At 41.8% G+C, this 20,536-nt stretch overlaps 1 protein-coding gene across 3 annotated transcripts in view; it reads left to right on the plus strand.

Annotated features, from left to right (window-relative positions):
- RALGPS2 (Ral GEF with PH domain and SH3 binding motif 2) overlaps nucleotides 1–20,536 on the plus strand; it is a 138,299-nt gene that overhangs the window by 65,613 nt on the left and 52,150 nt on the right. For all 3 annotated transcript variants that reach the window (XM_040984315.1, XM_040984314.1, XM_040984316.1), the window contains exons 6-8: nucleotides 3,116–3,205; nucleotides 11,682–11,774; nucleotides 14,860–14,986. In XM_040984315.1, the coding sequence (XP_040840249.1) occupies nucleotides 3,116–3,205; nucleotides 11,682–11,774; nucleotides 14,860–14,986 (310 nt within the window). The remainder of the gene's footprint in view (nucleotides 1–3,115; nucleotides 3,206–11,681; nucleotides 11,775–14,859; nucleotides 14,987–20,536) is intronic.

The raw sequence follows: 20,536 nt of genomic DNA on the forward strand, positions 1-20,536 counted from the left end.
CCTGTTCTCAGTCTCGGCTAAGGCAGGTAAGCTTGGTGTGTCTCCCCTTCCCAGTAGCTGAGTTGTTCCAGTCCACCTTTTCACTGAGTGTGCAGCCCATGGAGGGATGGTAGAAGGGACTGGTGTAGGGCTGGTGTTGGTTCATGGAGAGCAGGTCAGTCCCCAACCTCTGTTACACGTGAAGGGACAGCTGCCCGTGCACTCTCGGAACCTCTGCTCGGCGTTTATTTCCTTCACTGTTTTGGCCTCTAGGGAAATCCTTATTTTTCTTCTAACTTAGACATACATTTTTGGGTTATATTTATCCTAACATTTTGGGGGGCTTACAGAAAATAGTTTTTCAGGTTAAACGTGTTCTCACAAGTAGAAGTGGGTTGGGTTAAGGGTTGGTTTTTTTTTTTTGGTTAGACCTATTAATAGGGCACAGGACAAACATGTCTTGTACTGGATCATACATTTGAGTTTTATACAAGTTGTTTTAAATTTTTTTTTTTCTAAAATGGTCAGAATTTATTGTTGCAATAAAAAATTTTTTCCCCTTAATTACAAAGCATTATGTTACAACAGTCAAATTTGGCTTTAGTTATAAGTATTCTTATTTTTTGTTTACTAAGATAAACGATTTACCAGAATTCTATGTGTCACAATGCTAAAAGCTCTTATCCTTATTGCTGACCGCAGCTGATCCTGTGGGAAGCTCCACTGTGTAGTTGCTGCGTTACTCTGTGACTTTCTGGTGGGGTCTTGGGAAATTTGAAGTAGCAAAATAGAAAACAAGTTAGGCAAAATCTTTAGTGGGTAGACTGTGTGCATCTTTATTTTAAAAATAACTCTCTTGTAGACAGCATGTTGTTGAGTCCTCCTTCTTTTATCCAGTCTGACAACCTCAGCTTTTTCTGTTAAACTCAGCATAAAGGTCAATGCAGTTGTGTGTTTTTATGTATATGAAGTCCCCACCCCCATATTAGCATTTTCTATACCTGTGGATTATGTTATCAGAACCAAAAGATTAGCAGTGTGATACCAGTAAGGACCTCATTCACTAGACAGACTTTTTTTCCACGAATTCCTTCTTTGTTGTTCTGACATACCCCTTTGGTTTCCATATTACATTTAATTGCCACTAATTCCAACAAAAGGGGCCGCTTTCTATCAAAAGCTTTTCTCCAAACTCTGTCAGCATTTCCTGTTTCTTTGCGTGGTATAATCATCATTTTGGATGGGATCTTACAGATTCTAGCTCGTATTTCCTTCTCTTGCAGAGCACTGATGTGTATTTTAGTGGTCAGTTAGCCTGACAGGACTTAAACACTGCAAGTTCTCTCTCCTTGGAGGACAGATCACCTCTTTCAGCCTTCTAGGTTCGTTTTGCTTTCACTTGAGCTTCCTGTAGTTGCCTCTGTGTGTGTGCCACAGGCTGAGGTTAGCCAGGAATTTGGTTAGTTTATATATAGCTTTCTGGGGGCTCTGCCCTGCACTTCAGAAATGCCCCCTGTCTAACCTTGTCCTCTGGCTGCGGAAGGGCTTGCAGCTGTGAAGTCTCTTCTGGCATCCATACCCGACGCAGTGCTGGCTGGGCACTTCCTAGATGTGCATCTTAGCTCAGTTTGTTCCCCCTTTCTTTCCATTGCCAGTTGTCCAGTTTTGGTCCCTCTTTTGTATGTTTTTTTTTTAAGAGGTTTTTTTTTTCTTTGATATTTTGTAATTATACTCAAATAAATTCTCCCTAAAATACGGGCTGCTTACTCTGTTATTACCAAAAGTGGAACTCTATCTCATCTCTTTTAAAAACTCTCCTACCTTATTATCAATATAATAACGTGGGCCCGGCGCAGTGGCGCAGTGGTTAAGGTCCTCGCCTTGCACGCCCGGGATCCCGTATGGGCACCAGTTCTATCCCAGCAGCCCCACTTCCCTTCCAGCTCCCTGCCTGTGGCCTGGGAAAGCAGTTGAGGATGGCCCAAAGCTTTGGGACCCTGCACCCACGTGGGAGACCCGGAAGAGGCTCCTGGCTTCGGCCGTAGTGCTCACTTGGGGAGTGAATCATCGGATGGAAGATCTTCCTCTCTGTCTCTCCTCTCTGTATATCCGCCTTTCCAATAAAAAAAATAATAATAACGTGTTTTGCAGGGAAGTTAAAAGGACTTTAGGAATGTGGAAAGCAGGGGAGGGAGTCGCCCAGTCACTGCCCACGTTTCAGGACACAGACTTTCATTTTTCATTTTTCCTTAGTTCATACTTTCTAGCCAAGCACCGTAGAAAGGGTCTCAAAGTTCATGAAAAATGCACATTGTATTTTCAGAAAATTTAACAAATACCCTGTATATGTTCTTGTAGCATAAAATCACCCAGGAACTTGTTAAAATTCTTGTGAGAGCGAGAGCCAAAGCGAGTGTAGACATGCTCCCTGTCACCCAGGCCAGCCGGGGCCAGGCTGAGCCCCTCCTCCGAGGTGGCCGCTGGGAACCCAGATGCTTGGCCCGCCACCTGCTGCCTCTGGCGGTGCACACTGACAGAACGCTGGAGTCAGGAGCGGGACCACCAGTCCCAGGCCTGTAGGGCTGCAGGCCCCGGAAAACCTTTAGATTTTAATTTGATTCCTCTGCTTCATTTCCTCAAAAGGCTGCAAAAGTTGGGGTGGGCCTGGCCAAGGCTGCATGGGCACTGGTTCGAAATGTACACCTCCACTTTGTTCCCAGCTCCATGATAATGTGCCCAGAATGGGTCCGTGTTCCAAGCTTGTGGCTTTAGGAAGTTAGCATCCATTTCACCAATACTGTATTCATCAAGAGAACTCAAAAAAACATGACAAACACTTTGTATTGGAAAATCACACTTGCATTTCTATGTGATGAGATTAAATCAATAATCATGTTCTTTTGACTCAAATTCATAGATGATATCTGCTAAGGTTATTTAAATATCTAACCTTTGGTGTTTTTTGGGGAACTAAATCTTACTAGAATCTGGGAGATATGCTACCAACAATAGCGTAAATATAGAACAAGGAATTAAGAAAGATGACTTTGTGAAATATGGAGGTTCTGTGTATTTAAATATATGCTTGTAAGACATAAACCTGATCTTGTCCTTCCATCTTCATCTTCATTTTCAGGTGAGCTTTTGGGTTGTCAGAGAGATTCTTCATGCCCAGACATTAAAAATTAGAGCAGAAGTTTTGAGTCACTATATTAAGACTGCAAAGGTAAGATGATCTTGTGCTTTTATTTCTTGAGTTTAACTGTTGAGAAGTGAATATTTACCATTTATCATTTACTGATACTGGAGAAGGGAGTTATAATTAACACAGGTGAATTTTTGAAATTGGTTGCCTATTTTCTCTGCTTTTTCTCTCACGCCTGCTTTCTACCCCTTCTGTTTCTTTCCTCTTTGTCTCTTGAGCCACTGAATTATGGTATCTGTTGCACTGGATAAATACAGGATGGATCAGATTCTGGTTAACCATGATGCTAACAAAGTACTGAAGTGCTCCGCAGGTATCGGAAAACTCTACAAGATTCCAGGACAGTGCATGCAGCTTTGTGGGGGTTTTTCCTCTAAGATTTATTTTACTTCCTTAAAAAGGCAGATTTACAGATGGAAGGAGAGACAGAGAGGTTTTCTATCCTCCCCAGATGGCAACATCAGCCAGGACTGAGCCAGCGCCAGCCTGAAACGCAGGGCCAGGAGCTTCCACCTGGCGGTAGGAGCGCAAGCATGGAGCAGCCAGGATTAGAAACGGTGCCCATCTGGGCTGCTGGCACTGCTGTGCTGTGCGCCATGTCGGCCCCCATATCAAGTGTGGCTTCTGCAACAACACTCCACACACCGTATCAAGAATAAGAAGACTTTATCTTTGAAACAATAGAGTGAACACTTACTTTTATGGCACAGGTGCTCAGTGAAGCAATGGATTTCATGAATAGTTAGAATTTAGGGTTGAGGGTTGAACAGGACACTCTGCGAGAAGATGCTGAAATTTTATTAAGATATACCAGCTCCAGATTTGTGTTAAGATCTCCTTAAGACATGTGGGAATTGGAGCCTTGTTGATTCTTCATTATTTTCATCATATATACATAACATACATCCCCTGAAAATAAAGAAGGTGGGATACAAGAGGATGTGTTTGCTGTCCTGTGCTCAACACTGCTTGGTAGCTGTTGTCTTTAACACAGTCTGGCACTAGGTGGCAGAGCTGGTCTTCTCCAAAGGACTCTTGCCAAAGTGTCATCCGCATTTTAAAAACAGTGTGATATGTTAGTGTTTTTAACCAAGACATTACCTTTTGACATAAATTTTAATTTGCCTTGGTTTTCTTTGATATTTTTATATTTACTCATATGTTGAAGTCAAAACCAGCATCTTTTAGCCATCAAACCTGTCATCATCCTACTCAGCACACAACTGCTACCTTCTGGTTTGGATTCTTAGGTCTCGGGCTGCTTTTGACAGCACTGGCCGCCATGCCAGCCCCTGGACTCCTGATTAGTTTTTGCTCGTCACTTTCCTGACTCTGCCGTCTGTGTTCACCGGCAAGTTTGTCGTCTTCCGTTAGTAGAGTGTGTCTTTCCCTGTTGTCCAGAGGGAACCAGCTCCTTCTACGTAAACCCACATGATTGAGCGCAGATGTAAGACACATGTAGACATCTGTGGAACTGGTTCATATGCCCGTGAACTCTGACGAGTCTGAAGTCTGTAAGGCAGGCCTACAATGTGGGAAATCAGGCAGGAGTGGAGCAGTCATTTGTACTTTTAAGGATTTTATTATTATTATTATTATTATTATTATTATTATTATTATTATTATTATTGAAGACTAATTTATTTGAAAGGCAGAGAGACAGAGCCAGATCATTTGTCTGTTGGCTCACTTCCCAGATGGCTCTAAGTGCCAGGGCTGGGCCAGGCTGAAAGGTGGCAGGGGCAAGGCTCAAGCACTTAGAACATCTTTTGCTGCCTTGCCAGACACATTTACAGAGAGCTGAATCGGAAATAGAGCAGTTGTATGGCAGCTGGCGCTCTGCCACGGGATGCTGGCATAGCAAGTCGTGGGTTTGCCTGCAGTGCCACTCCAGTCCTTTGACCATAGTTTTGAAGAAGAATTTTTTCTTTTCTGGACAAGCTCAGTTTTTACCTATACGGCCTGAACTAACTGAATCACAAGCAGCTCTATTTAGGCATCATCTCTTAAAGTCAGTAAGTAACTACAGCAAGTAACTCAGATAAGTCTGTATCTACTGTGGTACAGCAAAAGTTGACACATTTAATTTTACCATTACAACAACCATCTGTGGAAATAGTTAAGATAGCAAAAAAACATAAATCTCTAACTTCTCACATTCCTCTTATAGATCTGTATTTTTCTTATAGTTGAATTCTGTATTTGTATTCCTGAATGATAAATTATTCCATAAATATGTATTTGGACTTTGTTTCAGTTGAATTATTCCATTTTTGCTTTTTTGAGAGAACTTCAAAAAGTTTGTGGAAATGAAATTAAAAGTTTAATTTGGTAGGAAGACACTTTGGAATCTATGCATAAAGTTCACAGAAATGTGTGTTGTGAGAAGCTGTGTGGGTTTCACAAACACCAGAATAGACATTTAAAAGTTGTGTTTTCCATGAACTTTTAAAATGCCTTCATATACTTTCATAACTTTTTAAATGTCTGTGTTCCTCAGTGGTTTTGAGTGAAGCTCTGCTGTGCAGCAGTTCCCGGTGTTTGCAAATGCCACAAATGTAATAGATGGTTTGGTTTCCAGAATTTTGCTGTTACCAAGATTGCTGCTGTAAGCATTCTTACAGGAGTTTCTTGGTACTTGTACAAATGGTGATGTTCTAGAAATGCTGTGTGGTTTGCTCATCTCTTTCATGTTGTTTTGTAGACTTGTTCCACTGATAGGCGCTCTAGGTACCAATGTTTGAAGGTACCTGTCGTTCACGGCGTATCACTGTTTAATATTGTTAATATCACTGATATTGTTAGAATTTCTGTTGTTTTAAACTATGGCTGTTGTGAAACGTACCTCATTTTAAAATGACTGTTCAAGGCTGCTAAACAGGATTGCCATAAACCAAGTGGCATAAGCCACACGTTTTCTCACAGTTCAGGAGAGCTATTAAGATGAAGTTGAAAAGCACTGTGGTGGACAGAAGGGATGCGTTTGCTTGAAATGTCACCAAGGGATTAGTCGCAGTGGGAGTTGCTCGGAGGAGAGCCTTATTTGCTTGTAACAAGTAAGGGAGATAGAGGGACAGTATAGGTCGGCAGGACACTCTGGCTTGAGGAGCAGTTTGCCAGGACTTTATAGCAAGGGTGAAAGGGGCGCGTCCAGGCTCCAGAAGAGGGCTGGAGGGAGGGTGCAGCTTGCAGTGTGCGTCCCGATGCAGTGTGTGTTCAGAGTCTTGACTCAGACTGGTTTCTTGCAGCTTTCTTTGCGGTGGTCTGCCCTACTCCAAGTACCGTGTTGGAAGGTTCGCTGAAAAGCAAGCTCTAGCTAGTGAATTTTATCCTCTTCCTGTGCTGCTGTGGGCCCCTGCCTGTAATCTTACAGCCTTAGTTGTAGCACCGACTCACTCACCATCTCTGCCGTCATCTTTGCCTTGAGATCTGGAGTTTTATTCTTCAGGATGGCTTCGGCTGTTCGTGTGCGTCTTCCCCAGAAGCCTTGTCTCTGAGTGCTGTCACTGGGGGACTGCATCTCAGCATGCACTCACCACAGTGACTGATCCTCCAGGTTCTCTGGCTCACTTGCATATGCAAATTGACAAGAAGTGCAAACCAGGCAGGGTTAACTGAGGGCCTAAGTTTGAGCACAAATGAGACAGCACGACAGAAAGGGGTCCTCTGCCCGGGTCAGCAGTGGCATCTTAGGTGTGACCCCTGTGGGTAGGAAGGTGTGGCGCTTCCTTCCTGGCACACACGGCATTTCGTCTGTCCCCAGCCCAGTTCTGGCTCTCGTTTGGAACGTGGCTTGCTGACTTGCACCCAGCTGGTGTTCTCTGCATGCGCGATCCCTTCGTTTGCACTCAGTACATTCAAAAGGGTGATGCTGCCCACTGCCCCCACCACACGGGAAGGTCATGTGTCAGTCACGTTGGGATGTCTGGGCATGTGAGCAGGCTAGGGGAGTCTCTTAGGGTGCTGGGAGACTCATTTGCTGCTGGTCTAAATGCTTCTTGCTTCTGATTGATTGCTTTGGAGTTGGAGGTAGATTGTCAGATTGGGAAGGGTTTAGCATAGTGAGTAGCAACTAGCTAATTAATAGTAGCAACTCAGCAGCAACTAGTTTATCTTTGAAAATTTTATCTGGGGCCAGCATTGTGGTGTAGCCAGTTAAGCTGTCACTCGAGTCACCAACCTCAACCTGGACACTGGTTCCAGACCCAGTTGCTCCACTTCTAATCCAGCTCCGTGCTTATGGCCTAGGAGAGAAGTGGAGAATGGCCCAAGTCCATGGGACTCTGAACCTACCAAGGAGACTGAGAGGGAGCTGCTGGCTTCCGCCTGACCCATTCATGGCTCATGTTGCCTTTTGGGTAGTGAACCAGTGGATGGAAGGTCTTTCCTTCTGTCTGTAAATCTGCCTTTCAAATAAATAAATAAATCTTAAAAGAAATTATTATACTAATTTCTGAAACTATGAGACATATTGTCCTTAAGGATTATACAGCTTTGATTTTCTTACTTGGGTGTTTAGTTCCAGTGGATTACATTTTTATTTGTCCATATGCGACTTGGAAATTCTATATGAGGGTTTGATACAGTTTACTTACTTTTAACTGCTACGCAAATTAAGGACAATATTTCTATCATCTCATAGTTTCTTCAGGCACATTTCCAAACACCGTATCCGGCAGCTTGCTGCACCAGCATGCCCCACTGCCCTAGTGCTGTCAGAGAAAGTTATTCCTGGGATCTATATAAATGGCATCATTGAGGATGTGCTCTATTGTGGCCAGCTATTTTTGCCACCTAAATGTTGAAATTCATCATGTTTTATGTTATCAACAGTCCCTTTTTTGTTTGTTTTGCTCGCTAGCTTTCCAGTATATTCCATTACCACTGTTTTCTTATTAACAGAGTTGTTTTTAGTTTTTGACTTTCATGAGTGAAGATTGGGACAATTATTGTGGAATGTTTTTCGTAGTTCATACTTAGAAGTCGACTTGCTGAGTGATCGATTCAGCATGTGTTAGCTTCGTTAGAAACACCCAGATAAGGCTTGTGCTGCTACAGTGGGTTAAGGTTCCCCGGCAGCAGGCACTGCGTTCCATGCTGAGTGCCTGGGTGTGAGTTCGGGTGCCACGCGTCCCACCCAGCTTCTCCTGAGGCTCGCCTCCCGAGTTGCTGCTCCCCACGTGGGAGGAAGGCAGGAGAGAAGGGCCTCACTGCTTCATTTCAGGTTTGTGAAGACATTTTCCTTTGATCACTGCCAGGAACTTTAATAGTCTTAAGTGTTAAAGGATCCATGTTGAATTAATTTTCATGTATGATGTAGTATAGTATGTAGGAGTCAAGGTTATTTTTTTTTTGCCCCTCTTAAGAATATCTAGCTGGGGTGGGGAGGACCCTGCGCAGTGCCCTCGCAGCTTAAGCCCTTGCCTTAAACGCGCCTGGATCCCATATGGGCACCAGTTCTAATCCCGGCTGCCCCGCTTCCCATCCAGCTCCCTGCTTGTGGCCTGGGAAAGCAGTCGAGGACGGCCCAAAGCCTTGGGACCCTGCACCCACGTGGGAGACCTGGAAGAGCTCCTGGTTTCAATTGGCTCAGCTCTGGCCACTGTGGCCACTTGGGGAGTGAATCAACAAACGGATCTTCCTCTCTGTCTCTCCTCCTCTTTGTATATCTGACTTTGCAATAAAAGTAAAATAAATCTTAAAGAAAAGAAAGAATATCTAGCTCTATTCCTTTCTCTGTTTAAGTGCTTTGGCAGTTTGGTTGAAAATTACTTAATTAGGTACTTGTACTTTTCTGTGTCATTACTTGTCCATTCTTTACTTCAGTATCTTGTTGTCTTAATTTCCATAAGCTTATAGTAATTCTTGAAATCTTGCTGTGGTCGATCTTTGTTGTTCTCCAGTAATATTTCAGCTATGCTGTGTCCTTCAGATGTCTGTTGGAATTTTATGGTTAGAGTGTATGTTTCCACAAAGTGGTCTGCCTAAATTTTCCTTAATGTTTTGTTGAATACATAGATCATTTTGGGAAAAAATTGATAGCCTAAAATGAAAACTTTCAGTCCAATTGATGTGGTATGTATGTTATATTCTCTTTAACTTCTCTCTGCAATGCTTTGATAGTTAAAGTATTTGAGTATTATTTTGTTTTAATCTCATTTTCTTTGTCTTTCTTTTTCGTTGCTATTACAGCCAGAACAGGGTACGACTTGTTCTTCATCTTAACCAGAAATCACAGGACCAGCCTGAGAAGGCTGCTGTTTGCTCATTTTTGCTAACAACATTTTAAGTGTTTATTTGGGCTGCAAATTTACAGGAGATGCCTCTACACTTCCCTGAGTCCTAAGCTTGAGGACAGGCCTTGGTGCTTGCTGTGCTCGGTGGTTGTTGAGGGGTGCTGCTATCCTGTCCCCTCTGACGTGTTTGCCTTGTGTGAGGGCGAGTTCACATCAGACCCGTGTCCCCTGAAGCTCAGAAAACCAGCTAGAGTGGCAGATGCCCTCCAGATGATTGGCAGTTCTCCTCTCCGGACTCTGGTTGCCCGTGTTTTCTCCCTAGCCTACTGGGGCATCTTCACAAGATGCTTTCCACGTCTTGCCTGCCCACCACTCCTCTGCTCCATATGAATCTATCCTTTTACTTCAGTTCCACTTACCCTGGCTTATTTAAAAACTTTGTAACTGTATCTCTTCTGGACCACTGAAACAGTTCTGAAGAGTTCCCCTTCTGTGTGCTTCCTTCCACTCTGATGTTTCTAAAATGTAATGCATATCAGTATTAGTTGTTCAAGTCTTTGAGATCAGATATTTGTAGAATTTTTCTTTCCCTTCAGATTTTATAAAGGTTGTACAGTCCACTCCTTGGAGATTGTAGCTTGGAATCAAACACGTTACATACATACGTTTGGAACCAAGCATGTAGTCATTCACCACAAGTCTATCATAAGCCCAATATTAAGTCATAGTTTTCCAGCAAAAGAATTTGAAGCCACACTTAACCAAAACAAAAAAGAGAACTTTGGACCTGTCAGTTTTTGGATTTTAGGATTGCAGTGAAAGTGTTGTGAACTGGCATCTGGCATTTGAATATGCCATCCTCAGCTTTTTAAAATTCCAGAAGACTCCGTGAGAGCGAGGCTAGCCTCCTTACTTCCCATTCGGGCGCGCCATTATCTCCCAGCTCATCCTTTGTGCAGCCTGTGTCCTGCAGGTCTTCAGGCTATCTGTACGCGTGTCCATTCTCAGTTCGGGTCGTCTGCAACCCTGACACAGGGTCACACTGATGCTTCCATTCGGTTGTAAATCCTGAATACACTTTCATTGTAGAAATATGCAGCTTGATTGTCTGTTTTGCTTTCATGTCTGTTTGGCATCTTGTGCCTAACCCACAGTAAATGCTTAATGTACATTTATTGAATGGTTCCCCAGTTGTCTAGTCAACTCAGAGCTATTTATTTTTTTTTTTTTCTGTCTTTGGATTTTTAATGAAATGTTTGAGGCACAGCATTTTCCAGACCAGAGCTTGGTGGTAAGGTTAGGACAGTTCTAAAACACCAGTTTTTATGTGTTATTATTTTTTTTGAGTCAGGACATTTGGGATTATTTCACACATCATGAAGTATGAAAAAAAATCTGGGAAATTAACAGTAAGTGTCAGGTAAACCTCTTGGTGAAGCCTGGTGTTAGGCAGGTTCATTCTGCATGTGAATTCCAACAAAATGTTCAGTCCAGTGTGAACAACAAAGGATCTGAGACATCAGGAAGGGAGATGAGGGAAGGCAGCCTGGGGTTCCAGCCCGGAATAACAACAGTAAGAACACGGGCTAGGAAACCAAATCAGGGTCCTAGGATTTAGATCTGTCTTGTGAAATTTGGAACATGAATCTGATGACTGATAATGTTTCAGTATAAGAAAAGAGATGGTTTAGGTAAACCTGAACTCTGAGCCATTAGTTTGATTTTATGTATTTGTTACCCCGGGCCATTGCTGTGGCATGGTAGGCTCAGCTTCTTCTGTGGTGTTCACGTCCCATAACAGCACCAGTTCATATCTCGGCTGCTCCACTTCTGATCCAGCTGCCTGCTTATGACCTGGGGAAGCAGTCGAGAATGACCCAAGTCCTTGGGCCCCTGCACCCATTTGACAGATTCGGAAGGAGCTCCTGGCTTCAGATGAGCCTAGCTCCAGCCATTGTAGCCAGTTAAGGCAATAACCAGAACCCTCTCTCTTCTGTTTCTCCTTCTGTAACTCTGCCTCTCAAAGAAAAATGGCATGAATCTTTTTTTAAAATGTTACTCAGCTTGAGACATATTTGTTCCCAGACTTGGGGACAGTGCTACCATTGAAGGTGAAAGTTTAGTTGTGTGCCAAATCCAAACTCTGTAAACACAGCAGGTACTCGGAGACAAGTGCAGAGACACAGCCAGTTGACCTAGGTCGTACATGCTAATACACATTTTTCTTGCGTTCATGTTACGTGTTTTTTATTCCTCTGCAGAAGCTGTATGAGCTGAATAACCTTCACGCACTTATGGCGGTGCTTTCCGGCTTGCAGAGTGCTCCGATTTTCAGGTTGACTAAAACATGGGCGGTGAGTAACCTTGCTTAGCTCCTGAAAGGTTAGACTTCCTGGGGGAATCAAAATGTATTCATTTCTTTTGTAGTTCTTAGTAAGGGTGATATTATGATAATAGATAGGGATTTTATAATAAACTGTGTTCTTCAAACCCTCATTTGGTCTTTCACATTGTTCCACCAAGTTTATCAAGTGATGCTCTGGTCACCTACTGTTTGGTAGGCTGTCTCTGCTCATTAGGTAATGTTTTTAACTTCTCTGACAGTTTATAGTTTTAGTGTTTCATACTCATTTGATTTAGCCAATTACCAAAAAAAACCATTTGTTTGAAGATGTGTTAAAGATTATGTTTTTAGGGAATTTGTCAAAGGTGCTAATTTTAAGTTTCACAAGTTTAGTGATTTCAGCTTCTGGAATTTTAAAATCAGAAAACCTTAGGGCTTTTCACCCTTCGTTATTGTTTAGGAATAATGGCAGATCCAAGCGCCGTACCTGCAGTCACTGACTCCTGGGTTCAGCCTGGTCCAGCCCCAACTACTGTGGGCATCTGGGGAATGAACTAGCAGGTGGAAGGTGCTTTTGGCTCCCTTGTTCTCTCTCTGCCTTTCAATTAAAAAAAAATAATAATAATAATAAACTTTATTAAATATTGAAAGATGACTTAAATTTCAAAAAGGGACATTCAACAGGCATAATTGATCAAGAATGCACAACAGGAATATATAAAGAACTTCTGTATGTGTGCACCTTTAGAATATGTTGTGCAGGGCTGCAGAGTGGTGAGGCATAGCCTGGAGACCTAGCGGTTCTTGACATGAGCTGCCATTCATGTGCACATTCTCCAGGGCAGGTTGTGGATGGTGGGTGGCCTGGAGCTCTGGCCAGAGCATCTGGGAGCCTCGGCTTCTTTACGGTGCTCCCAGTGAGCGCGTGATAAACTTTGCCTCCATTTGTCATGCTCTTGGCCAGAGGATCGTCAGCAAGGACATACAAGGGATGAGGCATTGCGAAATAGTTTTTCCTTTTATTTGAGGATAAAACACATTGTGAAATGAAGGCATGGCCCTATAGTGTCAGAAAAAAGATTTGGAAGGGAAGAGAAGAAAATTTGTACTCCTATTTGTACTGAGTCTCCATGTTATCTAGTGCTAAGTACATAGGTCAGTATTTTTTAGTTATTTATATCTCTATTTTTCCTCCAGTTAGTTTTCTGGACAAAGATCTTTCCTTTTGATCTAGATGGACTCCTGTTGATCTAGTTACTGGTTTATTATAAACACTACAAAATGTTAAACATCTTAAACCAAGTATTGTTTGGTACTGTTTGACCTGTGGCAAGATCATTATGAGTTCTAAGTCATTTGTTTCTCGTATTGTACTACAGTTCCTCACTGAGTTGACAAATCCCTATACAAGCGATGTTTTGCATGTCTGAATGCTTTGTTATATGGGAGAGCAAGAGATGGTTACACGGGCCCGGCGCGGTGGCGCAAGTGGTTAAAGGTCCTCGCCTTGCACGCCCGGGATCCCATATGGGCGCCGGTTCTAATCCCGGCAGCCCCGCTTCCCTTCCAGCTCCCTGCCTGTGGCCTGGGAAAGCAGTTGAGGACGGCCCAAAGCTTTGGGAACCTGCACCCGCGTGGGAGACCCGGAAGAGGCTCCTGGCTTCGGATCGGCATAGTATCGGCCCGTTGCGCTCACTTGGGGAGTGAATCATCGGACGGAAGATCTTCCTCTCTGTCTCTCCTCTCTGTATATCCGCCTTTCCAATGAAAAAAATAATAAAAATAAATCTTTAAAAAAAAAAGAGATGGTTACAATCACAGGTAGCAAATAGGGATTTGGACCTGAGCTTGGAAATGTGACATGTTCTGAAGTGGAGCAAGTACAAATAGTAAAAACCACTGTTTCAGGTCATGGAATAGTGGACTAAAGCAAAGTGCTTGTTGAAACTGTATTTTAAAGAAGAAAGGATAATGTTCAGACAGTTTTCTGTTAGAGATTATCTGGAGATAATCTGCATCTCTGAACCTATCAAACATAGATCCCAACGATGTTAATTTATGATGCTGGCAAGAGTGGTGGGTTAGTGGGTTAGGTGTCAGTGTGCTTTCATCTGCAGAATCAGGCTGTGAGGTCCTGAAGACCAGCGACATGAGAGTTTGTGAGCCAGTGAGTGCAGGTATAATCTATTCTGCTCTCTGCCAGCACTGTGAACCTTCTAGTTCCATCTTCTCAAAGGGTTCTGTTAGTCTCCTACGAGAATTAGATAAAAATTGTGTAGGTGGAAGTGTTTTTTCCTTGCTGTAAAATAACACCAATATTTCGAGATGAAACAAAGCAACATTTAATCACATGATAAGGAAGTAGTAACTTCATAAGCTTATAGGATAGAGAGTGCTTTCCCATGGTCTTTGGAATGATTCAGATGAACAATTCCTGAACTTTGAGTTCATGTTTTGTGGGTGACTGAACCTTGCTTTGCTTTTACTCCCCTTGGCGGTTGAGCTCAGTGAGCACTCATTACAAATTTACTTCCCAAGCCCCTTGAAATAGTGCCTTCTACTATACATAGCAGGCACTGATGAGGTGTTAGAGAAAAAAGCAATGTCTTGTCACAAGCCAACAAAAAGTAGAGAATTCCAGTGTTCTGAATGGATGATTAGGATTGACCGTGACTGGATCTGTGCTGGACGATTGCTGTAGGGTTTTGTTTCTATTTCTTAAACATTATAGAAGCATGATCTCTTACCTATAAGGAGACAGGTCTGTTAAAATATTTGTGCATTTGCGTTAAATATGAATACACAGTTATTTTAAATTAGGAAATGGTCAAAATTGCTTAGCCATTTAAAACTTTAAAGATAAATAATATAATTTTTATGCCTAGTAGATTAATTTTACAAACACACAAAACGCTTAAAAATAATTTGGAGTGTTAAAAGATGTAACTGATAATTGTTTCTGCATTACCAAAATTATCTAATGAAGGTGTGGTTTTGAAAGTAAAACACAAATTTGCAGTAAAATAGCTTTATTTTAGGTCTTGGCTATAATAAAACTGGATTTGTAAATAATTTGTTTTTTTCATTGTTTTTAGTTATTAAGTCGAAAAGACAAAACTACCTTTGAGAAATTGGAATATGTAATGAGTAAAGAAGATAACTACAAAAGACTCAGAGACTATATAAGCAGCTTGAAGATGACACCTTGCATTCCTTACTTGGGTGAGTTATGCCGACTCCTTGTTCAGTGGTCAGTATATTTTTGAAGTGAATGTATCCTTTATATAAATTGCAAATGTATTTTCATGTTAAACTAGCTCTTTGCTGTTAAGGTTTCAGATTCTAAAGGATGGGCCATATGGTAAAGTTGTTATGTGTTATCACTGCTTTTTAAGAATGAGTTTCATCAAGATTTTTATATAATTGGCAGGTAATTAGGTATGAATACTGCATTATAGCCTCAATATTAATATCAGCATTATTGCTTAGATGAAGTGGGCTGTCGTGCAAATTCCACTGAGTGCATACTATCTAAGACTTTATTTTTAGGTGTCTTGTAGTATCTATAAATTCAAACAAATATTTAAGCAATAACATTTTCAACAATACAAATGTTTTAATTAAGTATTCGAAGTTTCAAAACTTTTTCAATTTGTGTGTAAATTAAATATATAGAAAGATAGTCTATAGTATAAATAACTGGGATACATTAAAATAAATCGTTTTGATCTGAACAGTACCTCGGTGCCCCTCGCCTCCACCCACCCCGGCTACACTAGGCCTTTTCTGGAGCTGTTTCTGAGAGATCTGAGTATTACACTCTGTTCCTTTAATAACTCATTCAGGACCTTATTAAGCATGACTATCAGAGGGGCTCTGAGCTGGGTATGTGTCCACTCGTGACCATAGGCTTAGCTGTGCCCGTACTCGGAGGTACAGTTTGGTGGTAGAGAGGAGGAACAGAAGATTTTTATCGTATACTAACTTTATCGTGTACAATGGAAACAGTCTTGAGCGTGAATCGTGGCATGTTTGAGTGAGCATTAAAATCCTCAGCTCTCAAATGACTGCTCTGTGAGCTTTTTGGGTTAATGAAGTGTCTTCTTTGGACATTGTTATCTTTGACTGGAAAAAACACGCATAGAACCAGAATTATGTTGTGTAGACTGGATGGAACCATAACAATATCTTAAAAATCACTTATTTTACTGTTGAGAAAACCAAACTCCAAAATTGTAGAAGACGTCTTCATTCGTAGTGCGAAGGTCAAGTTACCGCCAGATCCCACAGTCTGAATACCTAACCATTTGCCAGTTACATCTGCTGAATTTCCATCCTTAAAACAAATGCTGATTTCAGATTTAGGGTTTTTTCCCCCCTCATTGAAATATGTAATTTTGTTGTTTTATTATTTAGCCTCCTCACAGAGTTGAGGGGATGCTCTCTATCTTCAGTTTGATCTCAGGACTGTTCTTTTTAATTCTCCTAACTCATAATCTTACATTTCACTATCACCCATGACGTTCTCCATTAAAGTCACCACCGACTTTGTAGTTGAAACATTTGATGGGTCTTTCTGAAGAATCATCTTAATTTTATCAGAGTTGATGCATAAATTTTCCATGAATGGCAGGAATCTCTTATTTTTCATTCTGTACTTCTGGTCTTTGTTGATTGGCGGCTCTTTGCCATTCTCCGAAATGTATTTTCATAAAAACCTAGTTCGCTTCTTTTTCTTGCTTCATATATTCATGTTAAGTAGTTCACGCTTTTCCCAAGTAATGCCCAACACTCCCAGATCTAGACTAGATATATATATATATATATAGCTATGTCTTCACGCTTAAGTCCTGGTGGGTTTAATGTATGTCGTAACTGGTTCCACATTTACAGACCTTCAGCATCTCCCATCTTAGTGCCTAGCTGTAGTCTACCAGTGAGACCGTCATTGTAGTGTTAACCACACTGCTTTACACTAGCCGTAGTCTACAGGTGATCCCGTCATTGTAGTGTTAACCACACTGCTTTACACTATCCGTAGTCTACAGGTGATCCCATCGTTGTAGTGTTAACCACACTGCTTTACACTAGCTGTAGTATACAGGTGATCCTGTCGTTGTAGTGTTAACCACACTGCTTTACACTAGCCGTTAACTACACTGCTTTACCACCCTACACGCCCGGCGTCTTAGCCATTTCTCTTCTTCCTTCTTTGTGTCTTGTGTGTCTTAGTAAAGATGAGATGCGCTGTGTCTGACTGTTACCCAAGAATAAGAAACAAAAGGTGGAGGAATGACAGAGGACTTAGGACAAGTAAATGGTACACTTGGGCTCTACATAATGGTAGACACTGATGGGCTTCCTGGAGGCCAGCCTCATACTGTTATGTGATGGAGCATCCAGAGGGGTGATGATGGTGGATCGTTTGGTACAAGCATTTGTTAGATTTGAGAAGAGAAAATGAAACACTTATCAGATATGTTTTGTCAATATCCAACATGAAAATTGTCCTTTTATTGTAGAACAGAGCTATTCATTAAATCTCGAGATTAAATGTATTCAGTCTCAAAACATGCATGCTTAAGAAAATGTGAGGCAGAGCCTGGTGCAGTGGGCTAGTGACTAGAGCCTCCCCTTACATCTGTTGGGATGCCATAGGGGTGCCAGTTTGCATCCCATCTGCTCCACTTCCCATCCAGCTCCCTGCTTGTGGCCTGGGAAAGCAGTTGAGGTCAGCCTTAAGTGTTGGGACCCTGCACCTGCGTGGAAGATCCGAAAGAAGTTCCTGGCTCCTGGCTTTGGATTGGTTCAGCTCTGGCTGTTGTAGCCACTTGTGGAGTGAACCAGCAAGAAGATCTTTCTCTCTGTCCTCCTCTCCTTAAAAAAAATAAATCTTTAAAAGAAAAGTGAGGTAAATTTCTTATACCACTTTTTGACTGCTTGATTTGCATTATATACACATAGATTAGCTTTTAATTCCTTAAAATCTGTATTGAAGTATGTTGAAGAAAGATTTAACAGTTTACATCCTAGCAAAGTTGTATTTTTCATAGCTTATTCTAATTTACTTAGGCTATGATTTTTTTTTTTTATTTAACTTGTCCTGATTTTGTAGGCCTGTTACAGTTGCCAAAAGCTTCAGGATTTTTGAGATGCTGTACATTCACTTAGAATGAACTTACCCTGACCGTGTGAAAAATAATATTCTTTATGTGTGTTGGTAACTGTCTGTTACTCTCCAGATCTGAAGATTTTGCCCGACACCACCCTTTCTCTATTGTGAATGCAGAGGTTCTTAGGAAAGAATACATCAGTTGCAAAAGTTGAGGAATAGAGTAGGCCAGTGTCTGTTCTTAACATAAAAGATGTGATTCAGATTGTTGATATTTTCCTCCTAAGAATGATGGTCCAGGGGCTGGCACTGTGACATAGTGAGTTAAGCCACCACCTGCAGTACTGATATCCTCACCAGAGTGAGTCCCAGCTGCTCCACTTCTAATGTGCCCGGGAAACAACAGAAGACAGCTCAAGTGCTGGGACCCTTGGACCCATGCCGGAGACTCAGATGAAGTTTCTAGCTCCTGGCTTCAGTTTGTTGCAGCCCTGGCTATCACAGCCATTTGGGGAGTGAACCAAACAGATGGAACATCTTTTCCCTCTCTGTCACTCTCCTTTGAAATAAATAAACCTTTAAGAAAAATAATAATGATCCAGATTAACCACTTAACATGAAACTTTAAAGTGGGGGTAGAGGTCACTGAGTTGACAGAACCCATGTTGACGCCGCTGAACTTACTGGATTCGTTGTGGTTACTCTGCAAAAAAGCAGGGGGTGTCTTCTTGGCTTCCAGCTCACTGTCTTCTGTTGGGTTAGGTTCAGGGTAGAAATGAGCTTGGGTAATACACTGGGATACTGTTTGTCTAGAACAGAGTAGTTTGGCAGATCTCAAGGAAAAAATTATTTTATATGAGTTACTGTTTTAAATCTGAAAATCATTAAAACATTCATTTGTTCTTGTCATTGGAGAATAATCTTAAGGAGTTTGTTGAGGAATTTGGCATGGGAAGTTTCGCTTTGCTGCAAAATGAAGACTAGCTGATTGTACGAAAAGAATTTAGTTATATGAAACGTGATAAATATTCTTTGCTGTGCATTTTGTAAAGCCTCATTTCTACATTGTTCATGATAAGGGCAGGAGTTCAGCCAGCTTAGGATGCTTTTTGGGAAAGAATGCACATTTTTTTTTTTACAAACTGTGGAAGAAAGTGAATTGTTGCAGCATTACTCTTCCTACGCAGACGCAGGCTGCCAGCCGTTTCCCTAGTGTCTCCAGCCCGCTGGTGGGCCCTGGCTGCGCCGAGTTGACGGGTCTCTGCCTCCTCACTCAGAGCGCTCTCCGCTTCTCCATTCAGTGTTCAGTTTGTCAGGTTACCATTGATACTGCAGAAAGCATGTCAAAGAATAGTAATAATATGACAGCTACAATCTGCTAAGCACTTGGAAGTGCATCAGGCATAACTTTCTCACTTACGACCTCCGCCATCATCACACAAGAGCTAGATATTATTATCATCCCCGTTGTAGACACAGCTAGTAACACAGCTAGCGAATGGTAGGACTGAGCCACAAACCAGAGCAGTTCCATCTCTGTAGCCTGCACTGATGCTCTCTCGGGAAGTGTAGTTGCCCAAGTTGTTCTGCAGCTCTCTAGGAACTGTAGGCCAGAACTTTGTCAGTGAGGAACAGACTGAACTCGCTGCCTGACCTTGTCGTTTTCTAAATTCTGTCTGTGTTGACTTCACGTTACTCTGGTTGCAGTCATAATCCGTGTGTAGTGAATTCTGTAACATTCATCTTTGGTGAAGTTTGAGGAATGTAAGTGAAATGCTGTAGCCTTGTTAATCTTTGGGGTACCCTGGTAAGTTAAGAGTTGGTAAATAGATTCCTACTTCCCCCCAGAAATTTTTGGTAAAGAGGAGCCTCAAAACCATTTTGAGGTGGCAGTAGAAAAAACAAAGAATAATGCCCCTCTACGAGCTGCACGTTCTCTGCTTTCACATCTTACTTTGAGATGTGGTCAGGTTGGTATACTTGGGTTCAAGTGATTGCTTTCAGTTTAAAGTATTATTTCCTCGGGATAGTACACACATTTTAAATTCTTGTTGAATTCCTGAGAAGATGGCAAGAGTAGCTCACAGCGAGTTAGGGCAAGATTAGCTCTAATCAGTGTGCGCATTTCAGGAAGGTCCCTGATAGAGTGGTTAGTTGAAACGATGAACTAAAGGCAGCAGGGTGAACTGTGCTGCGGCCTTGCCACCTGAGCCCTCAAGCTCTGTTGCAGTCTCCGTCATTGTTGAAGTCCTTTTGGTCCCACCTACCAATGAACACAGATGCTGATCCAAGCTCTCTGGCTTGCAGTATAAGTTTTATTAACAGTAAAGGTTAGCAAGTTAAAAAGGAGTAGTAATAAGTAGTTTAAATTAGAATTCAGATATATTATTGTAACAAAATGGGAAAAATCTGACGGGGGTGGGAGTTTGGAGGGAAATCCCAGCCTGTACAAAAATACCACACAATTCAAAATTCAAAATAAAAATATTTTAAAAAAAGAATTCAGATATATTGGCACAGTGGGTATTTGGCACATGTCTAATGTCAATATTTTGTTGACTTCATAAATATATAAGATGCATTTCAGGAGACTGGTGTTCAGCATGTTGTATGAAGGTAATATTGAAAATTCACTTGTATATGTTTTTAGAAATTGAGCA

This window comes from Ochotona curzoniae, unplaced genomic scaffold (assembly GCF_017591425.1).
Source record: "Ochotona curzoniae isolate NIBS_2020 unplaced genomic scaffold, NIBS_Ocur_1.0 contig_4105, whole genome shotgun sequence".
In the NCBI taxonomy this organism is placed as follows: domain Eukaryota; kingdom Metazoa; phylum Chordata; class Mammalia; order Lagomorpha; family Ochotonidae; genus Ochotona; species Ochotona curzoniae.